Source organism: Mus musculus, chromosome 10, assembly GCF_000001635.26.
Source record: "Mus musculus strain C57BL/6J chromosome 10, GRCm38.p6 C57BL/6J".
In the NCBI taxonomy this organism is placed as follows: domain Eukaryota; kingdom Metazoa; phylum Chordata; class Mammalia; order Rodentia; family Muridae; genus Mus; species Mus musculus.
The window spans coordinates 84983585-85001145 of NC_000076.6; the positions used below are offsets into that span (position 1 = coordinate 84983585).

Sequence of the window (17561 nt, forward strand, 5' to 3'; positions counted from 1 at the left end):
CCACAGTGAGGAGTCCTACACAAACACCAAGTTCACAGCTACAGCACGTACACAGAGGACCTGGTGCAGACGCCTGTAGGCCCCGTGCTTGCCACTTAAGTCTCTCTGGACACCACTTTCCTCTGGGACTCCCCAAATGGTGAGGGGAAACACCCAGTGAGGACCTCCCCATTTAGGCTCTCCCCATAATATCTGGCTGTGGGTCTCTACATCTGCTTCTGTTGTCTGCTAGAGGACACCTCTGTGCTGACAACTAGACAGAGCCCTGATCTCTGAGTATAGCAGAATGCCATTAGGAATCATAGGATTGATGGATTGGTTGATTTCTGCCAGTCAATCTGGTTCTACCCCAGCTCTCTGGACTAGCCAGGCTTTGGTTCCTGGCCACCCAGGCAGTGCCGGGCATGAGCTCCCTCGCAGGGAGTAGGCCTCAAATCAGAATTGGTCGGCTGCTCCTGAATGTTCTGTACCACCATTTCCCTGTATCACATCTTGTCGATCAAAGGCTGTGGCTGCGTGGGTGTCCATATTTCCCTTCCCTAGCCTGCAGAGTACCTTCCTGCTCCAAAGAGACGAGAGTGTAGTGAGGAAGGCTCCATGCTGGCACCGGTTTGACCTCCCCATGGCAAAGCACATGCAGATGTTTATTTTTTTCTTGCTTTCTTTGAAGGATTTATTCGTTTCCCCCAATTGTTTGTCTTTTCCTGGATTTCTTTAATGGATTTATTCATTTACTCTTTAAGGACCTCTGTTATCTGAAGGTCTTTTTCCTGTGCTTCTCCTGTGTTGGAATATTCTGGTCCTGCTGTTGTAGCATTGCAGGGCCTTAGTAGAGATGTATTGCCCTGGTTGTTATTGTGTTCTTACACAGGCATCTAGGTGTCTGGGTTTGGGGTGATTATAGGTCTAGGTGCTGATTTCTGGATTTGTCTTTGTTGGGTGGGTGTTTTGTTCTTCAGTTTCTGTTTCCTGTCTGCATTTTCAGAGTGTGTGATGGCTGTGTGCTAGTTCTTTTACTGGTCTGCTAGGCTGTGTGTTCATAGGGAATGCCTGCTGGTGATGGAGGCTGGGAAGCAGTGATGAGTCAGAGGAGGGAGGTCAGGAGGGATAGTCTGTGGGGTCCACAAGAGAAGTGGACAGGAGGGAGGCCACAGCTGGTGGTGTGTTGCTGTGCCAGAGAGGTTGAGGGACTGGGTCTAGGGAAACAGAGTGGAGGTCTGCAGCAACCCAGCTGGTTTTCTGGCAGGTGTGACCTGCAGTTGAGGGATAAGGTGTTGAGTGGGGGGAGGGAGGTTAGGAGGTGATGGTCTGTGGGATCCATAGATCCATCCATGTGGGCAAGGGGGGAGGGGAGGCTGCAGCTGGTGTTCTGGTGCAGCAGTGTTAGCACTGTGCCTAAGGGGTTGGCTCTGGGGGAGCAGGGAGAGCAGCAAGGTCTATGTGCAGGCCAAGTCATGTCAGCCACAGTAGCTGAAGTTTCTTAAAGATGCACAAACCCATGTGCAGTGTGAAGGCGCTGTAGTCTGTGCTCAAACCACAGAGTAGCGCAGTAAGCAGCAGTCAGAAGCAAGAAGGGTCAAGTGTTAACAGACTAGGCATGGCAGGAACGCCTAGGTGTCTGAAATCCCCATCTGTGCCAGGGCAGCCTACTTCTCTAGCCAGCAGGAACCAAAATGCTAACGTGTAGTCAGGTTACCAACTTGTGTTGAGCTGTGACATAACTATAGTTTATTACTTTCACAAAGTCAGCTTCCTGGAAATTATGCTAAGCAAAAACAAAAACTGAATTCAGAAAAACCAATGCTACCCATATTTTCTTTTATATGTGAGGTCTAAATGAGAGAAAAATGTGAATCCTAAATGTGTAAAGGGAGCTATTAGAAGGGGCCCAAGAGCTGAGGGTGCCTGTAATGGAATGCATGTAGTGTGAAAGCAGGAGAAGGCTGGTCTCATGGAGAGGGAACCCTGCCGGAAGGGGGTAAGGGGGAGGAAGAGAATGGATAAGAAGCAGCCATAGGGCTGGAGAGATGGCTCAGCGGGTAAGAGCACTGACTGCTCTTCCAAAGGTCCTGAGTTCAATTCCCAGCAACCACATGGTGGCTCACAACCATCTGTAATGGGATCTGATGCCCTCTTCTGGTGTGCCTGAAGTCAGCTACAGTGTACTTATGTATAATAATAAATAAATCTTAGGGCCAGAGCGAGAAGGACTGAGCAGGCGGAGGAGACCAGAGCAAATAGAGCCAACCGGAGGTCCTAAAAATTCAATTCCCTACAACCACATGAAGGCTCACAACCATCTGTACAGCTACAGTGTACTCACATACATAAAATAAATAAAATCTTTAAAAAAAAAAAAAAGCAGCAGCTATAATGCGGTGAGTAGGGAAACAGCCAAGGAAGCGCATCGTTTTGCCTGCTAACATTTCAGTACAATTCTTCTTACAATAATATACTCTCTTCCAGCTCCTTAAAAATAGTCTACATAGTTTAGCCAAAAGAAAGTGATCTGTGAAACATTTCACGCCTTCCGTATGTGGCAGCCGCATACGGAAGTGGTAGGGTGAGTTACAATCAGTTCAGCTTGAGCTGCCTTGTCCAGCAGCGCCCCCTGCAGCCCTGTGCCACCTGCAGCCCTGTGCCCCCTGCAGCTCTGTGCCCCCTGCAGCTCTGTGCCCCCTGCAGCTCTGTGCCCCCTGCAGCTCTGTGCCCCCTGCAGCCCTGTGCCACCTGCAGCTCTGTGCCACCTGCGTGTGCCTCCCTCCAGCTCAGGCTGCGGGCGGGCCTTTGGCCTCTCTCTAGCTTGCTGCTAAGCTGCTTCTTTGCCGTTCATGTTTTTCTTCCTGTCTTCCTAGAAGCCTTCCTCTGTGAGTTGGTCCTCTCTGTGCTTGGGTTTAATTTTTTTTTAAGCTTTTGCATCTTGGAATCTTGAAATACTGATGATATTGCATGCGCTTCTCAATATGTCTGTGCCAGGCCAGGCCTGGACGGCCTTTGACAGCCGTTCTTTTCAGTCTCCTTTGCTGACACTCATTCCGGTCCCACATTGAATTCCATAGTCACCCTCTGAACACCACTGTCTCACTCCTGGCTTCTGCCTCAGGATGAACCTGGCATGCTTCGCCTGTGGACCGCACATCTGCACCTGAGTTTCTCAGGGCTGCCTCCCTCTTCTGTCTGACGTGGAATGCATTTTCTCCAGGGCCCATGTTCCTCAGCCTTTCTGTGTCCTTTGCTCACACCCTCTGTGAAGGGACGTCATCTACAGTTACCCCGCCTACCTTCTGTACATGTAAAACCAATTACACCTTACAGATTTTACTTCCTAGATACCATTTTTAATTTTTTTCTTCCATTTTGTTCCCACACCACTTCATGTTATATGCCTTTAAAATCATTTTCTTAAAATACTAATATAGTCAGACCTCCTGTTTCTAATCAGATTATTTTGGTCTGTCTGCCAGGTGGCTACTAGGGTTTGTTATAAAATGTGGACAGAATGTTGCCATTGCCCCTGTGTGAGCTCGCAGGGCTTCCTCATGCTTGCCTGGGGAAGCCCACATTCTACTCCCGCCCCTTGCCTCGTAGAGTTGTACTGTGTCAGTGTACCCCGTCTGCTTCTAACTTGATGCTTTAGCGCTACCTGGGCTGCCCTTCCCCATGGCCTCAGAACACTAAGTTTTGTCTTCGAAGAGCACCGTGGACTCATCTGTGAAGAACACTCTGGCTGTTGCGGCAAAGTTGATTTTCTTCGTCCTGCCGTTTTGACTCATCTGTGTTGTTTCAAGCTTCCCCATTGGCTGTGCTGTAACGATGTAGAGCTTGCATCCCCAACATCCAGCTTCTTCACACTGGAGATCTTGTATCTTACAGGCAGTTATGCTCCCACAAATGTTACTTAAAAGAGCAAACTGCTCCCTGGGAGTTCAGTCACGTGGGCAGTTAGCATGTGTCTCCCCACAGTGGGAATAAGTTCTTAAAGCAGGGTTGTGCTTGCTACAGTGGCAACCGGGAGGGACACTTTTAAGTGGAAGTAGTTACAGAAACAAACAATTCAGGATCTGAGAAGTGGATACGATAGAACATAACTTTAGAAAGAATGGGCTGCAAGACAGGAGCCGTTCAACCTACTGGTGTTCCAGCCTTTAGGGGGAGCAGGGGAGGCGTCCTCCAGGAAGGTAACATAGTTAGCTTCGTACTGAACAAAAGATGTCTTGTGCACCTGGAGAGAAGCAGAAATGGGAAGATACAGGTCTAAAAAACAGTACTAGTTAGAGGAGCTGCTGGATCTAGAGGACGTAGAGTTTAACTGGATGGAAAGGTTCCTACTGAGGAGGGAGGAGAATGGTCTCTGGGTGTGCCTTCCTCTCAGTAAAGGAATGGAAGCCCTGCTTTGTGGTAAAACAATAGAACTAATGTCTGTGTAGGCTTTCAACACTGCCTGCCAGTGTGTGTCTCACCAGCACCCACTGTGTGGCTACATTCTCTCTCTAGTATCTAGTATCCTTATAATGTCAGCTTTCAGGGAGTCATCTGATTTCAGCAGCATCTTCAGGTAATAACTGACAGTTACCATGACAGAACAGGCATCCTTGTGTGAGCCCATGAGTGCACATACGTAGCACCATCAGAAGATCTTTCCTTTTTTGGTTAGCCAGGTTCAGTCAGTTTCCTTTCTTCCCTACACAGTGTCCAGCAGGGTTTCAGTGGGCTATTTAGCAGCACACTGGAAGGGAAGCGAACGCTTCTCCCGCACTCCTCTCTGCTAGGAGTTTATATTCCACTTAACTCCCGTCTCTGCTTCCCAATATCTTGTTGTTTAAAATTTTAACAAAATTTTATTTGACTTTATTTTTGGAGCATTAATATGCCTTAAATCATCTCTGTAACCCATTTATCTCAGAATTGACATATGTTCCAGTAAAAGAGCAGTAAATATTCTTTCATTAAAATCTCAGGGGTCATTATTAGCTAGGCATTAGTGTTCTGAGGGCTTAGATTTGTGGTCCTTGATCATGAGTGGATTTGTATCTGACCATTGCAATCATGTCTTAAGGATACATATATACTCTAGACATTTGTTCCCTTAATTCATTATGCATTTCCTAACTTACTTGAATCTCTGCATCTTAAGGCACTGGCAGCAAGAGACAGCGTATCAGATTTATTAAGGTTCAGATTACTACCCCTCATTAAATGCTTGCATAGTGTTTGCTGGTAGCACTGAGGAGTGCAGTTACTGATAGGTTTTAAGGTTAGAATGACGAGTGTAAGCTGAGTGTGGAGGACCTGCCTGTGACCTCAGCATTCCGGAGACCTAGGAAGGAGGAAGTGAGGCCCAGGCCAGCTTGGGATACAGAGTATAACTCTCGTTTAATATCTTTGTCTTATTAGCCCATGTCTCATTTTATACAAATGGAACCAGTTTTAATATTCCTTGAGAGGAGGGATAGTTTCATGTGTCCGTGGAGTGGCTATTTTCTCTATCAAAGGGGTGCTCTCCAGTTAAACACTCAAAACTTAACAGCTTTATTCATGTTTCCCAGGCTCTTTATAGTTACATACTCTGACTAGACTATCTCCTATCTCTTTCTCTATTTTAGCCCTTTATAATAAAAAGTTAATTTTAGTTTTTTAAAATTTATACATGAATATTATTTCCAACCCGCACCATGCCAACTCCTCCATGCCCTATTTTCTCAAATTCCTGCCTTCTTCTAATATAATTATGCAGACATACACACCCTGCTGAGCTGATTTAGTTTGCTGTTATGTGCCTGTGTTTAGGGCTGCTCCCTTGGGATTGGCCAACCTCAGAGAGCTCCTCACTGGAGAAGACGGATTCCTCCTTTCTCAGCAGCTACCGAGTGCCAGGCACTCTTCACCTAAGGGTGGGGCCTTAGGAAATTTCTCCATCCGTGTTGGCATATTGACTGATGGTGTCATCATGCAGGCTTTATTTAGGAAGCTACACTGGAGATGTAATGGGTGCAGCATCCCCTTTGTGCCTGCAAAACTGTCTAGTAGCAAATACCCTGTAATTCTCGCTCTCACAGTCTTTCTACCCCGCCTTCCCAGTGCCTTGAGTCTTAGGTGTAAGTGTTCCTTGTAGATGTACGGGATGGGATGTGGACTCCACTGCCATTTATTCCCTGTGTGTTGACCAGTCACGGGCCTCTGTAGTAGCCTCCATCTGCTTCTTTGACGAGGGATGAGGCTCTATTTATCTGTGGGCATCAGGGTAAGTATTTAGAATGCAGTTAGAGATTAGGTTCCATTGGGGAAATGACAGTGGTGGTATCTTCTGTGGGGTCCATGACCTCTCCAGCCAGCGATAGTTGCCTAGCTTGTAGTACCAGGCTTAGACAGCTCTCGGTTAGCCTCAGGATAGCAGGGTTACTGTTGCACCACTGGGACTCTCTTGACAGGCAGTCATAGGCTCCATGCTGGCTTGGACTGCTGCTTGCTTTTGTCCCTTGGCAGCTTTTATACACCTTCAGATCCTGGGAAAGTCCTAAGAGAGGAGCTTCCCAGGGTACTTCCCGCTTGATGCCTCCAAGTCCTGTGTCTGAAGTGTGTGGTGTCCTCAGTAGTGGGGTCTTCCTTCAAGTTCTGGGGAGCAACCAAGGGCAATGGCAGTGGCCTATATTGGACCCTTCCTGATCAACAACTTAAATAGGGGTTTCCCATGCCTGTCACTGGGGTTTCTGTTAGTCTTTTAGTCACTTGGTAGGGAGCATTATCACCATATGTGACATAACTCCATGCAAACAACACACGTGTGCATACACACACACACACACACACACACACACACACACACACACTATGTACTTGTAAGTAAGCTTATGGTTGTTTTCAAACATTCTTAGAGTTGCTTTTCTCTCTCTCCTCCTTCAGTATGATCCTCTGTCCCAGCGGAAGTCCACACATATTTTCCCCTTCCTCCTTCTTAGCACCTGTGTGTGCTTCTCTGAATTTTTCTAGCATTTTTTTTAGGTGAATGGTATAAGTTGTGGTGCTTTCAAATGTAGGTTTTATCTTGGCTTTATACATGGATAAATGTATAGTGTTGTTTTCTACAGTTGACCTTAGCATGTCATTTTATGAACATACTACTCAAAGCCTTCAGTAAAGTTTTTAATCTTTTTATTTATACATAATTGTGCACCTTGAAACGTGCCTGAAGAAAACAAAGTACACTTATATAAAGTTGCCTATAATTGTTCAGTATATTCCTTAAAAGTTTATAAGTCTCTCTGTCTCTCTCTCTCTCTCTCTCTCTCTCTCTCTCTCTCTCACACACACACACACACACACACACACACACACACGAATGCACTCATGTACACATTCATGAACACACACCTCTACAGTGCAGGGTTTCTTTGCAAAGATTTTTGTGTCAGCTCATTTAAAGGATGTTACTCTGTCAGTAGGGTCATACTTAACAGAAGACCTGTATCATGTATTCATCCCTCAGACTCTGTGTGTGTGTGTGTGTGTGTGTGTGTGTGTGTGTGACAGAGAGAGAGAGAGAGAGAGAGAGAGAGAGAGAGAGAGAGAGAGAGAGAGAGATATCTAACACAGTAGTTAAATGTAGTATTCACCAAAGGTAAAGATAAGAACTGACTTTTTGCTGCAAAGTTTTCTAAAATACTCAGTGAGAGGTAGGTAGTTCTTATTCCATTTCTACAGATCAGAATTGGGGTAGAGCTATAAAATATTTTATCCAAGTTCAGCCAGCTAGTAATGCTGATAGTATTAAAATCTAGCCAGTCTGACTCAGTGACTTCCTATGTTTATATGTTGTTGCTAACTTTTTATGTTAATGTGTGTTAGGTCCACATGTATGTGTACATACGAAGGCCCAAAGTTGATTTTTGGTGTCTTCCTCAATGGCTCTCCGCTTTATTTATTGAGGCAGGGTCTCTCAATTGAACTCAGAGCTTGCCAATACCTAGGACATCCTTCCTGTCTCTGTCTTGCAAGGATCCACCCATCTTCTACATGGGTTCTGGGGATCTGAACGCTGGTCTTCATGCCTGTGTCACAGCCATCTCCCCAGCCAGCCCCATCCTGCTGACTGGTACTTTAGCCTTTCCTATTTGCTAATATCCTTAAGTGTTATTATTTCTTCTATATTTTTCTTCCTATTCCCTTAAGGATTAAAAAAAATTAAGGTTGTTCATGCCACTCATGCAAAAATCTCAATCTGACTTTTATTATCTTTAGTTTTAAAAAATAAGATGAGAGATCAAAAAGTTAATGCATGACTCTTACTGTAGGAGCACAGAGGCTCTACATTTGTCAAAGTGTGTACAGAAGAGTAATTTCAGAATTCCTGATACCTAAAGACAGTTTCTTCATCTTCATAGCAGCTAGGAGCATTTGTAGATAGTTCTGTTTAGCCACTTTATGCTTAAAGCGTTCCTGCCATGGCGGGGACCCCCACCTCCTCTGTGCTGGTGAGTGGGTGGTGATGGTAAGTACTTAGTTAGGATCCCTGTCTAAAACTCTATTGTGTTTTTGCAGTGGATAGCCTGCTGAAATACACTGGCTATGGGAACGCTGCAGGACTCTTGGCGGCCAGGGGCCTCTTGGCTGGAGGAAGAGGAGATAATTGGTACTCAGAGGACGAGGACACGGACACTGAAGAATACAAAAACGCAAAACCAAAGTATAGTACTACGTTTCTGTTCGCTTAAGTAGCTGTGCCTTTCAGGGAGTGGTTTGTCTTCTTTCTTTGGCTCTCATTGTCCATTGCTTCCTCTTGGGAATTTGTAAGTTTTCCATCTCCTGGTGTTTCTAGAGACAGCTTCAAACAGTCCCTTAGAGTAACTTCACATGATTGAAGAAGCATGAGTCTTTCAACAAGTCTGTTACCCTCTTTCAAGAAGCAAGTGTGTGGTGACGATTTTAGATGCTGATAATCAATTTGAAAGAGTGTGTTACTGTTTGCCTCATAACATACAGCTGACACCAGGTTTTTAAGTTGGTTTTTTGATGTTTCAGTCATTTTCAGTACCCTTGCATTAAACCTCTCGAAAGTCCAAAAGTGTTGCACCAAGGCACATAACTCCAAAAGGAAAGGAGCTGGCTCTGCACTGAATTATTATCAAACATACATGTGGGAACTCGGGTTTTAACGGGTGTTTCAGTGCCCTGAAGGAACAAACCTGAAATTCTGTGATGTCTCTAAGTTGGGATGTACCAAGGAAAGACATCGCCGTTTCCTTAAAGCAGCTGCCCCCTCTCTTCCAGTCCTTCCATCCTTCCCCCTCCTTCTCATCCTAGCCAGCTCGAGATGTCTTCTCATTGCTAGCAGTCATTGGAGCTGAATTTTTACTGGGTCCCGTTACTGATTGCTAATATGGCGACCTTCATTGTGAGCATTGTTAATGAAACTGCCGAGCTGTTTTTTACTGGCCTTCTTCTAGAGAATGATATGGGTCATGAAGTAGGTAACCAAGAATAGAAAATCACCATCTGTAAAATCAAGAGTAGACTGTGTCCTATTGACTTGAAAATAATAAATTTCCATAAAGTGAAAAATTACCAATCTCCAGTCAGCAGGAACAACATAGCCTATATCTGGACAAACTAGGTTTGAGTGCTTATAGTGTTATCTTTAACATCCTGATTCTCTCAGCTTCACCATGATCTTACAGAGTGTTACCTAAGAAACAGAGGCTCTAGTAGGGGAAGGAATGCTAGCAGTGGCTCTTGGGCAGTAAATTTTATAGACTACTGTCACTTAGAAGCTGTGGCTTGAAAATCTCTGTCGAGAGTTTGAATATAAAATAGAGGAATTATACTTCCTTAAGTCAGTATTCTGCATCAGTCTCACAAGCTCTCGTTTTGAATAAGTCTATAAACGGCATTTCCAAATCATTTTAACAGTTTGTGGCTTTTCGTTTGAGGCTTAAACATAAAGTTGTTTAAAAGTCCCTCTTTTTGTTGGTGGTGTGTTTGGAGGTAGAGGCAGGTACTCACTGTGTTGCATAGGCTGGTCTCAAATTCATAGACTCCGGTGACCCTTCCACCCTAACTTCCCCAGTACCTGAGACTGTAAGCATACCCCACCACATCAGCTAAGAGTCTTGCCATTTTAAAGGAAGATGGAGATGACATAAACTATTTCTCAAATTCCAGGGCAGGTAGAGAACTCATAAGAGCTCACAGATGTTGGCATCTTTACATTTCAGTATATATGATTGATTTTTATCTAAGATGGTATCTTTAATTATCATAGTCACATAATTAGAAAGTACAGAATGCTACCACAACAAGCAGGAGCTCAAAGAAAGCACAGGAACATTGTGTCTCTCACTAGTGAAGGACACTAAATTTTATCACAGAGGTGATGTTAGGCCCCAGGAGGGGACTTTTTGTTTGAATCCGTATTGTTGATGTCTGACATGGTTACTGTCTGAGCTCTCTGCCATGGATGGATTTATACTTCGGCTTTGTAGCCTTAATGGTGTCTTTCTCAGCTCTTAGGCTTGGCCAGAGTCATTACTAATGTAAAGTCTTGTGTTTGAAACATGGCTCCTTACTGTTTGAAACATGGCTCCTTACAAGCATAAATTCATGTTTTCAGATAAATTTCACCCTTTATACAGGGCCTGTTTTGCTTTCAGTGCACCCTCTCAAGAGGAAAATTTTTGCTATTTAAAGTGTTCTTCCTTCCAGGGGCCCCTGTGGAAGTGACAGTGGATAAAATGCTTTATCAATAAGGCAGTACAATAAGGTGACTCTCAGAGCTCAGAGCACTTGGCAGCACTTTAAACTAGTCTGATCAAACTTAGAAAGGTGGCATCCGAAAGGATTGCTCATTTACTGTACCCTCTGCCACTCAGCATGCCCAGGGCCTCACTCTGCTTCTCTAGGATGCGTTTATTCACAACAGTTGCTAGTATTGGCAGAAGTAGTCACTCTTCATCCAGTTGGCCCAAGTCCCATTGTCAGAAATGTAAGTGGATTCTGATTAATGCACCAAGGTAACCTGTAATCCTTTATTGGAATCTAAAACCAAGAATTGTGTGGAGCTTCCATCCCGGCTTTGGGACACAGTTAATTTTACAGCAGTCTTTATTGTGTCAAAATAAATGTATTTAATGGACTGGAAATGGCTTTCTGCAATTAGTCGCTTTTAAACAAAGTACACTCATAGAATCGAGATGCATGCCACATGGAGATGTAGCCAGGCTTGCTGAGTTCTCAGATACAGTCCTTTATCGAAAGGAGATGCTATCTAAGCTTTTGTTTGTTTGATTTTAAACAGGATCTTATTTTGTAGCCCTAGCCTAAACCTCACATTTAGGTTAGGCTGGCCTCACATTCACAGAGATCCCCCTGCCTCAGCCTCCCTAAGTGCAGCGTTAAAGCCTGTACCACTACAAGCAGCTAAATGTGAATTTTCTACTGCTTTCTCCGATGCCTCTGAGCATAGAGCCCCTGGATAACTGGTGTGTTTTCATCATCCTAAACATCAGTGGAGAGATGCATGTTTAATGTGTTTAACTGACTTACTTCCAGCTTTGGATCTGTAGCTTTCAGGCTAGATACAGAGATATCCAGAGGTGTCTTAGGGGCTGCCTTAGAGAGGTAGGAGGGGCAGAGTCAGAAGTGGCCAGAACCCCGGATAGTTTCTGACAGTCTTCACACTAGTTTGTAGAGTCCAGAAGCACTTTTGGGATAGTTGTCTGACTACAGTGATCTCAGATGCTGGAGCACTGTCACACAGGCTGTTTCTTGAGCACAAGGCATCACGCTGAGTATTCTTCCCCTTGTCAAAATGTTGTTGTGCGGCTTAGGTCTGCTGGTAATTGTCCTGTTATTATATACATTGTATGGTTTCAATTTTTCTTAAAGTGCATGAACCACAAATCAGACTTGAAGATTTTTTTCCCTTTGCCTAATCTGGGCTGTATTTGTATAGACTAGGATTTAGCTAGAAAGTAAGGCTTATGACTATAAGCACTCAGTGAAATACATGTAAAGTCTGGTCACAAAAAGACCATAATTGAAAAGAAACTTATTACTCCTCCTGCCTCCTCCATAGCACCTCTACACATGTAACAGCCTTTGTAACTTGCACTTTCAGAATGGAATTTTCTCAGTTCCAAGCTGACACTGAACTCAGAGTCCCCCTGCCACAGCTTCCCCAGCGCTGAGACTCTAGGTACATAGCACTACGACTGGCTTCAGAGGAAACAGCAGCATCCTCACTCGGGAAACAATGTACACAACATGGAACTAACGTTCTAGCCATTTAGCATGTGAGACCCAGTGGCCATCAGTCCATTCACTGCTGCACAGCCTCTTTTACACAGGTTTCACTGGATAGCCTAGACTGATCTTCAAACCCACAGGCTGGCCACAGCCTTGAGGGTGCTGGGATGCAGGTGTGTCTGACTGTGTCCAGTTTATCTCCAGACTGTTCGTCTTTCCCAATGCAACTGTTCACTTCCCTGCACCCTCTCCTAGCTTCTTCCTGTCTGTATGTGAAATCATATATAGTAGTCGTCCTTTTTACTGGATAGCACCTGATAGCTATGGCTAGATCTTCATATTGCACTTGTTATTTAGTTATGCCTTCTGCTTTAACTGGCACCACGCTGAAACTTTGGCTCTGTCCAAAATCCTTCCCCCTTTGTCTAGTACCAGTGACAGAACCATGGCTTCTTGCACGGCAAGCTAGTGCTCCACCACCAAGTCACAGGTCTGTCTCTCTGGTACGGTTTAAATCAGCACCATCTAACTGACCTTGTTGATTCTGCCTTGGGACTTTTCATTACATTCTCAGCTCAACAGTTACTGGGATCCGTGTAAAATCTGAGTCAGACAATATTAGTTGCTTAAAACTGTCTAGTGACTGAAAGCCAAGGTTCTCACTGTGGTTTGTATGCACTGTGTCTCTCCGCCCGTACCACCGGCCTCTTCACTACTTGTCAAACACGTGACTTCATGTTGAGTGTCTCTGTGTGGAGCACACCTCCTCCAGAGAGCTGCTGTGTTACCCTCCCATCCCTGACCCCACCCCCAGGTCTTGCTCAGGTCTGTTCTCTGTGCAGCCTGTGTAGTGCCGTCTAAAGCCTGGGCTTCTACATTTCCCTCCTAAGCATCCCTGTTCCTTAGGTCTGGGGTTTTGTCCCTTTGTTTGCAAGAAGGTAAGTTTCATGAGGAAATGGGATTTAAAAATCAAAAGTCTGTCTTTCTATAAATGTTTGTTGACTACATTAATATATTTTTAATTATTTTTTGTTTGAGTCTTTCGCCTGCATGTATGTCTATGCCCCATGTGCATGTCAGATGCCGGGGGGGTGGGGGTGGGGGTCGCAGAAGAGCCTGTCAGATCTCCTGGAACTAGAGTTACAGACAGTTGAGAGCCCCTATGTGGGAACTGGGAATCAAAGCCAGTTTCTCTGCAAAAGCAGCTAGTGTTCTTAACTGCTGACCCATCTCTCCAACCCCTGGGTTAATACATTTTTGGAGCTGTTGACTGAGTTAGTCAACAGCTCCAGTGGAGAAGCTCTGGTAGCCAGGGTGGGGCTTAGGAGATGAAGGCATTGTTTTTTGTGTTGCTTGGGAAGGTGCAGGAACCAGGTGTTGTGGGGAGGCCCCAGGAAAGACAGCGTGGTCTTTATCCCTGCAGAACCTCTTCCCTACACACCTGCTCCCTTCTTCCTTCCTGGTCTAGACATACAGAAATAAGTGCCTTTCCCTAAAAACTCTGTAGAGGGTGTGGATTTATCAGCATGGAAGCAGAATTTTGCCCACAGGTATGGTTTATTTGGTTTGTCCCATGTAGTATTTTTTTGTTTATATTTTTGTTCTCACTTTGAAAGGTGCTTGCTAATCCCTTGGCAGCATTTAGGATGCAGACGTTTCAGATGAGAATGTGGATCTCTAGCGTCTTTAGAAAACTGACAAGTTCTCCTCGTGAGCAGCCAAGTCCTCACACAGCAGCCAGCTTGTGGAATTGAGCAGAGGGCTCTGCCATAGCTGGCATGTATGCGCTGCTCTGGTGACCTGTCTTGCTCGCCTCCTTGCAGATCTGACAATTGCATACGAGTACATATGCGTTGCAGTTTCTCTTCTCTTTTCTCCCTGCCATCTCTGTCAGTAGCCCTTCTCTACAGATCCCTTTCCCACCCCCATACTGTCTATTGTTTTGTGATCTACTGTGTTTAACCAGGGCTTATCTGTGTGGCTGTGGATTAAAGTTTGGTGGATTCCCGGGGGAGGAGGCACAACTGAAATCACTGACTCCTTTCCCAGAACCTCTGAGCAGTCAGTAGTTTTAACAACAATGCACAATGCCAGCCCCCGTGAATCCCTCCCCTTTGACAGGCCCGTTCTTGTTCCTGACCAATGCAGGCAACTGCATAAGTTCATGGTTGCAGTTGCTGTGTAATGCCAAGAAAACGGAATTTTATGTCCATCCACTCTTGTGTTCTTCCCTGGATTCCTTGAGGCTTAGAGATAGTGATACAAGTGTCCTGTGGTTTTGAGCTGAGTTCAGCTGTTCCTTTTTCTCAGCGCCTCGAGCAGCCAAGAGTTTCTGCATTCTCCACCATTTATTGGAGAGAGAAGCTTCCCTGAAGCAGTTATCTTCCCTAAGGAATGCTATCTGTGGATATTAACGTAGATGTTTAGAAGGCTTTGAGGCCATAAAAATTAGCCCCTCAAGCTATCAAGCTTCAATCCTGACTATCAGTACTGGACTTGAAATATGGTGCAGAAGGAACCAGGAATCCCATTAGAGCTGGTGTCTGTGCCCTGTGGGTCTGGCTAGTGCTGCAGCAGTGTAGCCCACCCCCCCCCTATCTTTGCCAGAACTCTGAGTAAAACTTAAGCCCTGCCTTTAAAGGTTGAAGCTTTCATAGAGCCAAGTTTCTGTGTAGTTCTTTTTGTTAAGTGATGCTGATATTAACCAGAAACAGCAATAGTTAGAAGGATAAAATAATTGAAATGTATTTCATCTTTTATACACACACTCACACCATTTTAGTGTGTCATAATCCTCCTGTTGTCAGGCCATGACATGCCAGTTCATGTATCCACAGGAGTTCACCTAATTGGAAGATAAAATTAATCACAGGGCTGGAATGATGGAAAGGGGGAGGAAAGACGAGGTAAATAAATAAATAAATACATACCATTCTCCTAAGGCCCACCACAGTTAGTGTCCTTGGAGGAACTAAGACTCAGCATTCAAACATAGTAAAAATAACCTCAGAGTTTTATAGTAGTCGGATTTTGAAACATAAATGCTATCTTTGATTGTATGTATGTGTTCATTCCAAAATATCCAGCTTGGCATTATTGTTGTGTGATGACGTGTTTTCTCTTCTTCTGGGTGGACAACGTATGAAACTGACTAAAAGGGAGAGGTAGCTCCTGCCTGCCTTCTGTGCCGACATGTTGGCGTTTTTCTCTGAGAGAGTGGTGCAGTTTATTGTCCTGGCTTGGGCTTTATGTGGTTTTGCTTACGTCCCCCTGAGTATCATAATGGGGGAAAAATCTGTTTAAAGGGAGACATGAACCGGTGTTTGCGTCCTGTGTTTAAAGGGAGGTGGGTGTGTGTGTGCAGGGGTGTTATGGTGTTGTCTCCATGGATGGGGAGGGGCCTCCCTCTGGGTCATGCTTACTTGGAAGCTAACCTCAGAGCAAGCAGGAGGCTCTAGGAAACAGATGCTATCCCCACCAATGGACACCTTTAATCCCAGCACTTGATTGGCAGAGACGTGCAGAGCTCTGAGTTCAAGGCCAGACTGCTCTATACAACCAGTTCAGAACAGCCTGGACTGTTCACAGAGAAACCCTGTCTCAAAAGACAGACGGCAACAAAGATACTAAGGAAAGAACCATTGTGCCTAACCTAGGACCCTGTGCCTGACTGCGCTGTGGGCCTGAAGCAGCACAGGCCTTACCCCGTGTCTCCTGACATGTTTCTGAGGGACACAATTGTCTGTGCTAATGTCATTGTTTTCTGAAAAGTCTACAGGCGTGATTCCTCAAATCACACCTCTATCAGTGTGAGAAGCCTCTCTCAAGTGGCAAATGAGCATGCTCAGCATTGTTTATTTATTTCTCTTCCTCTAAGACCCGATTTCCTTTGCTTGAGAGTAGTGTATATCTCTAAGAACTATCTTTACTTAGTTGTTTTTATAACTTAGCAAGTAGCTAGTGCCATGTGCCCGAACAAATAACAACACAGCATCTCCATGCATCTCTTCTCAGAAACCTCACTCAGTTCTCTTTGTTCTTAAGTTTGGGAAATTCAGGGACCCCTTTAGCAATTTTGTGATGGCATCTAACTAGAGACTTTCTCTTCTGTGGGCACCTTTAAAAGGGAGAGTTAAGAGCATTATCTGAACGGAGCACTTGAGCCTCGTCCATCCTGATAACATGGGAAACTTTATATGTTCATCTGAGGTCAGGCCAGCTCTAGGTCCCCAAGAATTAGAATTAGTGTGTAGTCAAAATTAGGACTATGTGACCAATCTATATAGTTTTCAGGTTGCCCCAAGGTTCCTGAAGCACCATAGAGAATACCTAGAAGCAAGTGGGTAGGAGCACAGAGAAGAGCCTCTGGGTCCCATATCTTCTGCTTGCCCTGTTCCATCTTTTCCCTGAGTGACTCCACCATGTTCTGTCTTGCACATGGGTAACTGATGGGAAAAAGAGGTTTTCTTGGTTTGTTCCTTTGCCTTTTTAGGGAAGAGGGGGTGTTAGGGATTTAACTCATGGCCTCACAACCTCCTAGATTTTCAGCAAGTGCTTTACCGCTGGGCTCTAACCCAGCCCCCTTTAAACCTTGGCAAGTTACTCGGGCTGGCTTTGGATGAATTTATACTCCAATCTTTCGGCCCCAAGCAGGAATCTCAGGTATACATCCAGCAGAACAAATTTTTTGACTACAGTTCTAGTCATTGGCCCTGTCTAAGAGCAGCTACACAGACTTTAAATCTGGTTTGCTAAGACAGCAAAGACAGACCCTTCCACAAGAATCTGTATGGTGATTTGAGGAGTATAGAAAAAGAACAGGAAATCTGGTAGTAATGAGTGGTGGTTACCCACGCGCTAACCTTCCCTGTAACAGAAGTCTCAAGTGGGAGTGGACACTGGCCACCCGAGGAGCAGGGGTGTTAGTGTCTTTACTGTCACATGATAGTTTTTCTTCAGTTTACCCCAAGCTCCCAGCACCGCACAGTTTTACTTGATCATCTCACTGGTCTCCTTATCCTGGCCAGGCCCTGGAAGCCCTTAGAAAAGCATTGTTACCGTGTGCTTTCTGCAGGGGTACCATGATTTTGATCATTAAAGCAATCTGTACTTGGCTGGTATGAGATAATTAATGGTAGTTATGTCTTCTCCTCAAGAATAATGTTTTAAGGTATTGATATTTAGCAGATATTGAAAGCTGTGTTTCATTTTCCTTCCTCAGTACAAAAGAAAAGATAGAAATGTGGCCTTTTATTTCAGAGTATAATTTCTCTGCTGTTAGGACATCATACAAAGCTTATAAGAAATACCTAGTTCTTGAGCAT

The 17561-nt window shown here is 44.8% G+C and overlaps 1 protein-coding gene and 1 long non-coding RNA gene across 8 annotated transcripts in view; one reads left to right on the top strand and one right to left on the bottom strand.

Moving 5' to 3' along the window:
* Positions 1 to 17561, top strand: part of Ric8b (RIC8 guanine nucleotide exchange factor B) — a 101070-nt gene that overhangs the window by 66317 nt on the left and 17192 nt on the right. For all 6 annotated transcript variants that reach the window (XR_380392.3, XR_380394.4, XR_380393.3 and 3 more), the window contains exon 8: positions 8536 to 8680. Coding sequence is in view for 3 of the 6 variants with exons in the window: in XM_006513625.3 (XP_006513688.1) it covers positions 8536 to 8680 (145 nt within the window). In the remaining 3 variants the exon portion in view is untranslated. The remainder of the gene's footprint in view (positions 1 to 8535; positions 8681 to 17561) is intronic.
* The window catches only part of Gm34633, a 33648-nt gene that overhangs the window by 13213 nt on the left and 2874 nt on the right, over positions 1 to 17561 (bottom strand). Inside the window, exon 2 of one of the 2 annotated variants that reach the window (XR_003948930.1) lies at positions 4132 to 4222. This is a non-coding gene — a long non-coding RNA (predicted gene, 34633). Of the gene's footprint in view, positions 1 to 4130; positions 4223 to 17561 lie in introns of those variants that run through there. The other variant, XR_380646.3, reaches the window with a different exon arrangement.